Here is a 13,514-nt window from a genome sequence, read left to right as displayed (position 1 = left end):
TACACCAATTATTTACATGTATTGATAGAATTTGAGGATCAGCAGTTATTAAACATTTCAGATCAGTCAATGATTTTGATTGTTGGTGGATGTTTGGGTCTTTATGGGTTAAATATAGGAAATGAAATAGAGGAAAATGCACGATTTACAGTAAAAAATGCAAAATACAGGAAATAATATATAATAAATTGTGAAAAATCCCTCAAGAAAGGTTAAATAGATAGAAAAATTTATTTGGAACTGCCACAAAAGTAAAACTGGGTCTTTATGGATTAATGCAGAAAATATTTGTGTTTGAAAAACAAAACAAAACAAAACAAAAAAACCACTACTGCTAATGCCACACTATTCTTAAGGAATATGTGTGTTTCATTTGTCTATAAAAGTGGGTTGTGACTTTATGATTGGGGGATATTTGTGGGTCCTAAGGTGACAGGAGTTGAGATCAGCTGTCCTATGGGATTATCAAAACCAGAGATTTCCAACCTTTTTTGGCTCGTGACCCCATTTTAACATCACAAATTTCTGGTGACCCCAGATATTCAAAACTGAGACATTTTTTTTGCTAAAATTAATTTGTTTTTGATCATGTAATAGTTTGCTACACTATGTTTCAAATAAACATTAATATCAGATGACATTTACTCTATATAATGTATATTATTATGGACAGAGGCAGAAAAGCCAGGAGTAGATTACTGCACAAAGGGAGAATTTTATTTTCCTTGGTCAGGATATGTACAGTCAGTCCAGCCTGGATTAACAAGGCTGATAACACTGGTCAACAACAAATTTATTGTTTAAGTTTTTTGAGCTGATTTAGGATAATTTTGGTGTGCTGAATCCAAAAATCACATTAATTTTGCTCAATCAGGTCAACTTTCTGAACTATGCTACATATTGGCTTTTTAACATTTTCGCTTACATTTATGGGCATTTTCACATCATATGATACAAAATTCTTTCATATTTCTTGCAATAAACGAGTTCTGAAGATTTTACTTTTGCCAATTTATGATTAATGTTTTTTTTTAATATGACAGGTGAATGAAATGGCTTCAACTAGAAGATCTTGCAAAAATAAGCCTGACGTATTCTGCTACATCTGCGGTGAATACACCATTGTACCTAACAGGAATCCTGTTAGAAAATGATTTTTTTTCTCTTAAAACCTATTTTGGGTGAGAACTATATACAAAATCAACTGATAAGGTCACAAAAATGTAATCAATTTTGTGAGAAGATCAAATTTTTCAAAATCAAATTAGCAAAAAAACCTGACCTGATTGAGAAAAACAGATGTCATTTTTGGATTTAGCGGTGCAAAATGGTCCTAATTCAGTTGAAAAAACCTAGACAACTTGCAAAAAACATTTTTTTGTAACCCAGTGTAATTAATACTGAACAAACAATAACTCAAACTATGAATTATGAAAGAGCTGCAGCATCTGAAACCGACCACAATGAACATTTGACAGATAAACAGTACCACAGTGCTTCAGTTTCAGCTTCAGAGTTTGTCATGTCTTTTATGTTTTGGGATTGTCTCTGTCAACTCACTATATATTTTCTATTAGTAAGTTGTTGTTTGTTTTTTTTCTATCAATTACTAGAAATTTCAGGTGACCCCATTTGAATTCCAGGTGACCCCACATGGGGTCCTGACCCAGAGGTTGAAAAACACTGATGTAAACAGTTAAAGCTGCTCTATATGTGTGTGTATGAATGATTCATGGCTTTTGAGTCTTTTGGTGATGGTTATGTCTCGTCCAGCCTGTATCTCCAGCTCCACTGCTCCAGACTTATTGAAATCTCTCAGATACCAGAGTCATGAAACTGATTTTTTTCAGATTGTAAATAACATAAAAATCAATATAATATCTTGGGTAAGGTCTTTTTTCTCAGGGGTAAAATAGTTCTAAATCATATTTTAAAGCTACTCTCAAAGCCATCTGTGAGCTTTACAGTCAGTATGATAATGAGATGGAGATGGATTAGTACTGGCACATACCCACATATTCCACTTGCCCTCCTGTATATAATTTATGAGTTAAAGGACATTTCTGGGAATATGCCAGATTAAAGGGTCACGAACCTGGTCATAAATTTACAGTATCTGTGAAATCTGTCTCTCCAGGGGGGTAGATAAAGGCTGAAAGGTGGCTTTGAGGTCAGAGCTTCAGCTGTGAAAATAAACAGTGGAGCTGTCTAGCAGCGCTGTCTCTGCTCAGCTACTGTGTGCTGTGGACAATCTCTTAGGATTAGAACGCTGCAGGTAAGTCACATAATGCAAAGTCTGGAAATGGTCTCTTCAGCAAAGCATTAATGTTATGATTATACATGCATTAAACAGACTGTATTTCTAGACAAAGAGCTTTGCAGTGTCCATGTAGCCTGTCAGTCTTATTTATTATTATCCAGCCCTCTTATCATAAGACAATCTACATTCTGCAAGCTGTCTCTTAATAAAAAGACAAAATATATACTAAATATTTGCACTGCTGACCTGCTTGTTTGTGTTTTTTTTTACTATATATATATCCGAGGCTGAAATGCTGTAATTCACTGGGATGCATAATAATAATAATAATAATAATAATAATAATAATAATAATAACCACCTGTGTTCTGTTTTGATTATTTTATTTTTATTTATTGAGCAGAAGCTGTGATGTCTATAGCACTGCACAGACTAATATTCTTTTTGACACTAGATGGCGTCTGGTGTGTCACAGTGAACTTGTGCTCTTGGTATTCAGATAAGTTTATGTAGGAGTATGGAATTGTCATAACATGGCATTTAATTGGCAGGTGTACATAAAATAGAACAAGCTTGTACAGGCTGAAGCTTGTCTTCTCAGATGAAATGGCTTTGGTTTGTAGTGAAAGCTGTTTTCCAAACTTTTGCCTATACCAAACAGTTTCAGGTATTACTTTCACCTGCAGTTACTTCCAAATAAGTTGGTTTATGTTATATTATACATTTTATTGATCAGGTCAAATGTAATATTACTGAAAATATAGATGAGGGAGCTCATTATCATTAAAAAAATAAATACAAAAATTGTTTTCCACTGGGAATCAATAACGTTAATCTATTTGTGTGTGTAGAAGTCTTTGGCTGCTCTGTCTTTATATAATACTAACAGATCATCCTAAAAGGTATATGTGAAATGGATGTATCTATGTAGAATAGTGCAATATTTACTATATGGAGCCATTTTATTGCCAAATACTGCTATTGTGTATTAACTGTGAAAGGAGCCATATTGTGGTCATGATTGGTACAATAAATTGGGTGTAGTTCTAATAAACTGGCCTTGTTTGAAGTGCCAGGTTAAAGACAAACACAACTTGCTGCCCTTTGAAAGAAATATGAGTAATGAATTACCTTTTGACATTATAAATAGTTTACATTCCTTGCAGAGAAAAATGTGAAATAGAAGATTGGAGATATTTATAAAATGTCATGCAAATAGAACAGTGTGTTTGTGTTCATAGTCTTTTGACCATGGGTGTGGTATTTTGGGGAAATATGGACATACATTGTTTGACACATTATAGGCTAATCAGTGATTTGATTAACGAAGAAAATAATTAATTGCTACTGAAAGCAGCAACCCCAACATCAAATTTTGGCATTTCAAACATATCATATTTGTATTTGACATGTGTAGGAATAAACCAGAGGAATGTGTCTGAAAAGAAAGTTATTCCAACTTTATGGGAAACAGTGTATACAGCAGGATGGATACTATAATGAAAATATATATTTGATCTTCTTAAAATAGTTAAGACATGACTTTATTCATGCAATGTACGAGAAATTGCAATGTTTACGACAGCAACAATACAAAAAACAAAGTACAGAAAGACAGGAAATACATAAGAGAATCTTCTATTTCATTATTTATTTGGTACAAATATACACATTATTTACATATTTGAAATATACACATGATGTTGATATTGATGTGATGGGGGGGGGGGGGTTACCTACTGTAAACGGATGTGTAGTTGCTGAGTAACTGAAGTCATTTTTGACAAAAGCTTACTTTTTAAAATTGTCTGAACCATCAAATACTCAAAACCTGGTTAAGTCTTTAGTGTTTCCTGAAAAATCTGCCAAAAATAATAATAACAATAATAATAAAAATAAATAAATAAATAAAATGTTTTGGTTTAGGAAGGTGACGACATGGCAGAGTGTTCGTAGAAATAAACTGATGTCAAAAGTTTTAGAAATCTGAATAGCCTTAACTTGCATTAAACTCCTGAATGTGAGTGAATGTGTAGAAGAAATGATTTCATCTGTTTATGATGGGGATGAGGATCAAACTCCTGACTGTACACTTTGTGCGTGTATGTGTGTGTGTGTGTGTTTATAGTTTATAGTCTAGTTTATTTGAAAGGGGACAATGCAATTTCATAAAACACATGGTTACACATGGTTAAAAAAAAGCCAGAATTAGCCAGAAGGCTAGTTTTCATCTGTAGTCCCCTGGCCAAGTTTTAACCCTTTCATGCATACTGGTCACTACGGTGGACAGCTATTCTACAGCTGTTCTCTTGTATATTCATGGATTTTGTTGTTCTTTTGGAGTTTTTTTTTTTGTTTTGTTTTGTTTTGTTTACACATATCTTTATTAAAGTTTTAAGACACTACATATCTTTTCTGACATGAATTGGTAACATTATGTAGATCTCTCCTGAGCATAAACCCCCAGAATCATAAGCCCTCCCATAGTTTTCACTCAATTTATCAGTAAATACATGTTTCTGTGCGTCAAAAATTAAACACATGGTGTCCAGTTGAGTGGACATTTTTACAACTTCATGAAAAATAGGTTCATAACAATTTTTTTTTTTTCATTATTGTTTTTTATGTATTTTTTTATTTTATTTATTTATTTTTATTTATTTTTCAGAAGAACATTTTCAATCGCATTATTTTTTTCATGCCTAAAGAGGAATAAAAACACTCAGGAAAAATTTTTTGATTAAGGTTCTCATAATTTGTGCATGAAAGGGTTAAAAAGGCAGTTAAAAAAAAAAAAAAACATTTACAGGAGAAAGACATGGTTAGACACTTGATAGGGCATTAATGTAACAAATAACATATACATAACAGACTGTTAAGGGAGCACAAAACACACAATACCTGTACAATATACAGTAATACAAGATACATACTCGAACACTTACTATACAATTAAAAGAGAATAAGACATCACAACATTATCATGACAACATTTGATCACAACATCAAAACATCACAACAGACTTGTCTTTTAGTGTTGGCAGCTGTAGGTGTTGATAACTACAGTTTAAATTTTTTTGTGAAGGCCTTGTATGTTGTAAGCAGTTTAACCCCCTCTGGTTCTGGGGTCCACTCACTGGCACTCCTCACTGACCAGGCTGACTTACTGAAAGTGCTCCTACTGTATGTGTGTGTGTGTGTGTGTGTGTGTGTGTGTGTGTGTTATGACACCTTTATCATGACTTCACCCTTATGTCCTTATGGGTCGCAGCTGGCATTGGATTTTTTGGTTGTTTTTGTGCAGGCTGTGTTTCAGAGCAGGAATGTGACTGCAGGGGTGTGTGTGTGATATTAGTCTCAGGACAGAGCTGCAGGGTGGGTTGGGTTGTGCGTGTGAGTGGGCTGTATATGTGTGCGTAAGGGGGGGGGGGGCGGGGGGGGGGTAGTAGAGGCGGACACACACGCACACACATACACACACGCGCACGGACGCACGCACGGACGCACGCTCGGTACGCAGCCTGTAGAAGGGCCCCTAGCGCCAGACATGAGTACTGGCCTGGCTCAGTCCTCCTACTATCGGATCCACATCTTGAACATCGCAGTGTAGTCGAGTCGAGCCGCGGCTGAGACACGGTCCGGCGTGTGGACAAGGCGCCCGTAGCTCCGGGTTCCTGCTTCTTATCCGTGCGCACCGCGGACTACCACAACCGCACACACGACCCCTTTTTTTTTGGCACCTATCCGCGCTTTTTTTTTTTTTTCCTTTCCTCTAGCGCTCCGATCTCTCCACTGCAGGGCCTCTTCTTCAGTTTTTTTTACAGGAAAAAAGTGGGTGTTTGCTGCTCACTGGTGTTTCGGCAGCAGCGGCGGCGGCGGCGGCGGAGAAGTGTCCTCGATGGCTGGGTGGAAGGACGGATCGGTGCAGGAGAAGTATCGGCTGGTTGTAGTCGGAGGCGGCGGTGTCGGGAAATCAGCCCTGACCATCCAGTTTATCCAGGTCAGTAGCGTCCATCCTTTTCCAGCTCTTGCTTTGATTTCTCTGCTTATCCGAGAACACGGTTTGGAGGCCAGACCCGGGAACCCCGTAAGCGGATACCGGGCTGTGTTTTCTTCTCCGTTACTTTACCGAGGCCTGCAACTATTTACCGACACACCAGCGATTCTTCTAAGATCTCAGCATGTGCCGTGAGGCATTATTTTGCAAATTAAACAAGGAAGGACGGCTGTCACTTTAACGATTTCCGAAAGATCTACTTCCACTTTGCTGTTTATAGCCTCTAGTCAAAAAGAGAAAGAAAAGTGGGTCTACAGCTCCTGACTTGTTCTTAAACTTGGTCTACAGAGTAAAGTAGAGGCTTTAGAGTCAAGTTGTTGCAAAGCTTAGAGTCTGGAATTCTGCACAAAGCTTGAAAACATAAAGAAGTTGAAGCTTTACCAGTGGAAGAACTGTGCGTAAAGTTTGCATGCGTCAAAATGAGGGATTTATAAAGAAAGAGAACTGAGGGACTCATGTGGACTGGAGAGAAATTCTGTTCTGGTTGAATGAGTTTAGAAGCAGCACAAAATGTTCACTGAAAGATGATTAACTTTGGTTTCAGATGACCTTTGCAAAGCTGCTCCTAAACCCCCTTCATTGTGGGCACAGAAATACTTCCAGTAACTGAAGGAAAACAACCACACTCATATAAATAAACCTTAACTACCACCCCCTGAAAGACAATGTCTTCATCAGTCAGTTTCATAGCTACCTACTTGAAATCTCATCTGTGTCACATAGAAAAGGCATGTAAACAGTTTACCTCCCTCTATCCCTGGTTGCATTCCAGCACACTGCAGACACAGCCTGACTCGCTTTGACCTTCCAGGCTTTCATAATAGTCATTTAGGAGAAAAGCCCACACACACACATAGACACACACTATGAAAGAGTAGACAAACTTTGCCCTTTGCCTTGTGTGTTCCCCCTCATGTCAGTGTGTTACTGATGCTGGCTCTCACTTCCAGGAGACCAGACTGCAGGCAGCTGCATGTCTCCACACCGGCAGACAATAGTGGGCTGGCACACTTTTCAGAGTGGGGGTGAAAAGCCTGTGAGTGTGTGTATGTGTATGTGTGTGTGTGTGTGTTGGGGGGAGTTGTGTCTAATGAGGGTTCAAAAAGCTCATTAACTGCATACCAAGTAAAAAGGGATCAGATAGCGGTGGCACGGATTTTTGCCATAGCCTAGTGACCCTGCTGACCTGAAGTAGAAGAGCATTAAAAGCTGAGCAGGAAACACAAGCAGAAACCATTTCAGATGGTTAAATGTGCAAACTGTAAGAACATTATGGTAATACTGATTTTGCAATTAAGACATCTGGTCACAGAAATGTAAAAATTTGATGTTGGAGCTGCTGCTAATGGTTATTTTCATTTCCTCAGTTAACTGAGGCACTGATTGGTCTATAAAGTGTCAGAAAATGCCCAATATCAAATGTTCAAGTGTACTGTTTAGTTCAGTAAACTAAGAAAGAAACCAGAAAATATTAGAATTCAAGAAGCTGCCCCCATAGCCTCCAAAGCAAATAATCAATTTTTCAATACGCAGTTGCTGATAAAGTTGGAATAATTTTGTTTTCAGATATATTCCTTTTTTTATTCTTATTTATATAGATCGGTAATCACCTTTGACCAGGTCCAATGGTTACATACTGAGTCCCAGTTACACTTTATCTGTCAACAGTAAATCACATTTTCACAATTATGTCACAACAAGAGGCAAAACCTGTTTTATTCCAACAATGCAGTTGAAGATTGACAATTAATCAATTAATTGATGAATGGTTGCAGCACTATTTGTTCTACAGCCCAGGACTTGACGTTTGACTGATGCTCTATGTCTGTGTGAGGGTGGACTCCCACTCTGCTGAACATCAGTGCAGCTCCAGAGTAATGGACAGCCTAATTCAGATCTAACTCATTCTTGAATTACTGTAAAGCATATTATTTCTGCAGGGTGACTGAGTTGAACATTGCCTGCCGGTGTCTTAGAAGATATTATCAAGCTGTCTGCATCGCGCCTCCGCCATAAATTTAATTTGTGAAGTAAACAGAGAGCATCTGTGTATGCACTGCAGTCAGTTTTTTTCAGTGTGATTTTGGGTTCTGCTTCGTGATCCCCTTCGTATGTACAGTATTTTTTATTCAGCATGACCCACAGCTAATTTCCTGTCACACTTTCCTCCTTGCTGGCTGATTTTTCTGGTGCTGCTGTGAAAATGAAAGAAATTGAGTTGTTGACAGTTAGAGGAGAAAGAGTACATCCGTCTGAGAAGTTTCTAGAAATCACCTGCCGGGGGGAAAAGACCTAACAGCTGCTTGTGAAGTCGAGGTTTTCCCCAGAACTATGTTGAGTGTTGGAAGGGAGGGGGGGTGTAAAGGGGGTGGGGTGAGTCTGAGTCAGCCTGGGTGGGTTAATGGTCATGGACCATGTGGAATTTGGCCCTTTGGCAAAGGAAGTCCCTCTACTGTTGCTTCTAGGACCTCCTAGTTCTGTATGGAAAACCATGACCTGCTTCCTGAATCACTGGAACGTGTGTGTGTGTGTGTGTGTGTGTTCGCTGGTTGACAGTTTATTAGCTTTTTACAGAGTATTAGACTGGGTGTAAAGTGTGTTGCCAAAATATCACCTTGTAGATTTAATAGAATATTGCACGTGTTATGAAGGGCATTACATTTTGTAATTTAGTTCAAGTCTCATTTAATTAAAACAGTGCAACTACACTTATTAAAAAGCCTCTTCATGAGCCAAAACCACCTCTTGGTATCTTTCCATTTGGTTTGCTTATTAGACTAGGGTATTGTAGTTAATATAGGGTTATTATAGTTACAAAAACTATGACTAAAACTAATAAAAATGATGATAACAGTTTAAAGTGAACAACTAAAACTGAACTAGCTCAATTTTCTCCTAATGTGAAGAATAAAATGTTTTTTCACAATATTGGACCAGTAATGAACAATGGTTTTCCTTCATCCTTCCATTTTCAGCTTCGATAAATAAAGGCTTTCCTCATAATGCCAGAAAAAACTAAAGAAAACTAAACTAAGTCTAGTCAATTTCTTAAAATAAAGTAAAATTAAAACTTCTTGTGCAGTTGTTAAACTATGAGAAAACTAAAAAGCTGATGACACAAACAGAAATAAATGGAAGCTCAGCTGATGATAATTCTGCAAGACTTTCTCAATAGATCAGTCCCATATGGTTGGATATTTTCATATTTCCATACCAACATAATACTGTTGTTATATATTAAAAAAGTTTCATTTAGCTTTTAACATTGTGTGAAGCTGCACAAGATGTTTCCCCAAATAAATCAGATCAAATCAGGCAGGACAAGGCCATAAAAGCCTGTGACTTCAATGCCAACCTTCACTAGTCTGCAGGTTTTTAATCCAGATATGTTTCTTTTGAGGTCTGATATCCCGCCCTAATTTAGAAGATATTGAATGTGAGACAAAAATCCGACAACAGGACTGAGGTTGGGCTTTCTGGAAATCAGGACACGAGGGATGATGTCGTTGGCCACAGTGGAGCGGCAGGTCCTTGGGAGCTGCTGGTCACCCTAATGCCAAGCAGTTGACTCAAGCTGAAATAGCATTGGAATGACATAACATTGAGTCATCTGACAAAAGTTGTGGAACACAGTGTTGTTTAATGTGACGTCTGTGAGGGAGGAAACGTCCCAAGTAAGGGAAAACATGACTCACGCTGGCCATGTGAAGACTGCGTGTGGGGTGGTATGTGTGTGCATGTTTGTGCTGTAAGTTTGTTTTTATCTCAGGAATAATAACACATCAAACATGCTCAATTTACCCAGAGTAACCAAAGACGCTACTGGAATGAGACGGCTCTATAATGAGATGTTGCATGATCCGATTGCTGGTGCGATGATGGCGTTGCATGCTCACATGTTTGCTAATATTAGTGCAGCAGCCCTCAGAAGTGAACGTTCACGCATGAGGGCGAAACATTCTCACTGATCATGTCCTGACAGATTAGTGGTGGATTTTTGTAGACCTCAGATGGATTTACAGCTGAGGTGCATATGTGTCCTCTCTGCTACACCTACTCCTTTTTTTTCTCACATATTCTCTAGCATGGTTTCAATAATTTAGATAGGAGGTCATGAAGGAGGAATGTTACCATGAGTAGTGCTTCAATGGAATAAACATGGTTTCCACGGGCAGTCCTCCTTGGGCATGTGGAGGCAGGGTGTGGTAATGATAGCAGAGTATGACATGAATGCAGTAGGTTCCATTTCATGTGTATTACTCAGACATAGACACAGGTGAGTGAAAATTTTTTACAGCGTCTCTTATGTCTGTGTTTGAGAGTTGAGTTTAGAAGATTGTTTTATGTTGCACAGTACTGCACACGGCTTATTCCCATCCCATTTTTGGATACATGCACTTTTGTAACTTTCTGTCTGACTCAGTGTTATGTCACATGCCATACTGCTGAGTGCAAACAATTCCATTTATATTCTGACCAGCGTTTCTTCATCCCCTTTAAGGGAGTTAATAACTTTTCCTTGTAATGGAAGACTGAACCGTGTAACAGTAAGCGCTTTTTCTACTATAAGGCTTACAGCTTCAACAGTGTGTGTGTGTGTGTGTATGTGTGTGTGAGTGTGTGTGATTGGCTGTCACTTCAGATGATGAGTGCACATTGTTTGTTTAGCTCTGTAGGAGGCTCACCTGTTAATTTCTCACAGAGCTGGCGGTGAGAGAGTGAATTGTAATGCAAAGAAGCACTTTGTTCTCTCAGCCACCCTTTTTTTTAACATAAATATGCTCATAAAAATCCAATCTCATGGTTAATAGTGCAAGAGAAAATCTTCCTTGATATATACCTCCGAGGATAGTGTTTAGTGGCTAACATCACACAGAATCTAAATGGCAAACGCCTCCCGATGAAACAATGTTTTGTGAATTGTTTTTCTAGACTGATTACCTCACTTCCTGTGTCATTCTGGTTTCTTTTAAAGATTCATTTCAGCATGACACCCTACTTCGTTTTAGTTTCTCCATTATTAACTATGATAAGTACAACAATGGCTTATGTATACGGACAGATAGAGCCAGTTTAATGTATTTTAACTTGCATCTTTATAAGTGTTATTAAACAGAGCTCGTGTGAGATTTTCAGGCCATATTCCCACTAGGTAGTGCCTTCTGTCCTCCTATTCATTTTAACACAATATAACTTGTGTAATGATGTTTTAAAGCTGAATGAACCGAAATCAAGACGAAAAAAAACACACCATTAACCCATAAAGACCTAAATAGGAGACGGCGACCAAAACCATACTGATCTAAACAGTTTAATACCTGTTGATCCACTAATCCCATCAATATAAGTAAATAATTGGTGTAAAATACAGTTATTCATCTTTTCATGGCCATCAGATATGTCCCATTTGGACGTTCAGAAGCTCCGTACTAATTACCATAGAAACACCATCATCTTCTACAACATTGATTCACTAGTAAAACCCATGGACTTGGATCATTGACAGTGGATGGACACACTGGGATTATGTTCAGTTAAAGAGAGATTTTGGTGAAAAAGTCACTTTTACCTAATTTTTCTCTGTTTTGATAGAATAACTTGATTTTTTTCTCAGCTTTAATGAACACCTACATGATCAGTGAATTAAACATAGGGAAAAATTCATGATTTACACTGAAAAATGCAAATACAGAGGATAATATTACAATAAATGGTGAAAAATCACTTAAGAAAGGGTAAATAGAGAGAAAAATTCATTTGGGAACTGCTACAAAAGTAGCACTGGGTCTTTGTGGGTTAATTGAAACTACACACCTTCCGTCCTCAGTTTTCTCCTCTCAGTCCAAACTAAAAGACTAAATATAAATGTGGATGAACCCGACATTATTTACCAAACTTCCACTTGAGTCAGACACAATCTACTTAGTGATTGGTCATAACAATTGTCAATCACACATTGAGCCCCACCCACCTTTCTGAAAAGGCCTGTGATTAGCCTAAATCAAAGCATTGTTGGTTAATTTCATGCAGTTTGAAAAAACAGAAGGGTGCAGAGGTCTTGTATATACTCAGACCACTTGCATGAGAATATACTGAAAGGTACATGAAACAGTAAATCTGACATTAAAAAGAGAAAATGAAGTGCAACTGGGTTAGAAGTCACTTATATAGCCATATCAGTAATTTACTGGTTCTGTAGGTCATGCTCTGAACCTTGTTTCTATTTGTTGTCCCCTTCAAGACATTCAGACCTATGTTCACTACAGGTCAGATAATGATCCACATTAAATGTAATGTTGTTTTGAAAGGTGTGTCATTTTCTGTGATTAGAAAACATTTAGTCCTTTTACGAATATATATCTTTTTTAGCGCTGCTGTTCTTTTCCTTCAATAATGAAAACTGAGTAAGTGGCTGATTTTAATGAAAAGTGCAGTAAAACAGATACTGACAATTGCATGTATAAATAAGTGTTCTAAATTTGGTTTTGCATGACCAATCAGGTATTAACATATCAGGGCTTGTGGTTAGAGCATGTGTAGCACTGAGCAAACAAAAGGTGGTTTATGCAGAGCCTGAAACAACAAACAAGATTGTGATGTATGTGTCATCTGTGGTGGGTTTGGTTTGTGATGTGAGTGAACATTAGGTGTTACAGCAGCTTTTTTATTCAACTACACAGCACTGAAAAATACAGTTTAACTTTTATAATGATGATCCCGATAAAATGAGGCTGGTGACTTTGGTCCATCTGTGTGTCTGACCAAAGTCAAGGTTCTGAGCAAAACATCTGCAATTCAGTGAACAGAACTCATGTAATTTGCTTTCAGTGTTGCCCTCCCAAGGTGGATTTTCACATTTTTGGTTTCCTTTTAAGCTAATTTTGTTTCTCGACAATACACCCAAAATTGTTTCACTTCAGAAAGACCTCCACCATATCCACAGTACCATGAACTTTGCAGAATCGTGCTTCTTAGAGAAGAAGATGTTACATTGAGCCATTTAGGACATTTTTTCTCATGGGCCACCCTCAGGTGTAAACTTTGTACACACAGTATCTTATGATCTAATTAGCTGACATTTGCTGAGTACATTCATGCTTCCAAGGGGATAAACCTCTTTAATTTTAATGACCTTTTCTTTGGCTCCACCCCCAGGGCAATTGTCACTATTTCTATCCTTGTTTACGGCATCCAGCA

The 13,514-nt window shown here is 37.8% G+C and overlaps 1 protein-coding gene across 1 annotated transcript in view; it reads left to right on the top strand.

Moving 5' to 3' along the window:
- The first annotated feature begins 5,795 nt into the window (after positions 1–5,795).
- Positions 5,796–13,514, top strand: part of rras2 (RAS related 2) — a 34,427-nt gene continuing 26,708 nt past the window's right edge. The window contains exon 1 of the mRNA XM_030121680.1: positions 5,796–6,260. Coding sequence (XP_029977540.1) covers positions 6,159–6,260 — 102 coding nt within the window. The 5' untranslated portion in view covers positions 5,796–6,158. The remainder of the gene's footprint in view (positions 6,261–13,514) is intronic.

This window comes from Sphaeramia orbicularis, chromosome 3 (assembly GCF_902148855.1).
Source record: "Sphaeramia orbicularis chromosome 3, fSphaOr1.1, whole genome shotgun sequence".
NCBI classification, from domain to species: Eukaryota; Metazoa; Chordata; class Actinopteri; order Kurtiformes; family Apogonidae; genus Sphaeramia; species Sphaeramia orbicularis.
Note: the sequence above shows the minus strand (reverse complement) of the source record. Positions and strands in the feature narration are given on the sequence as shown.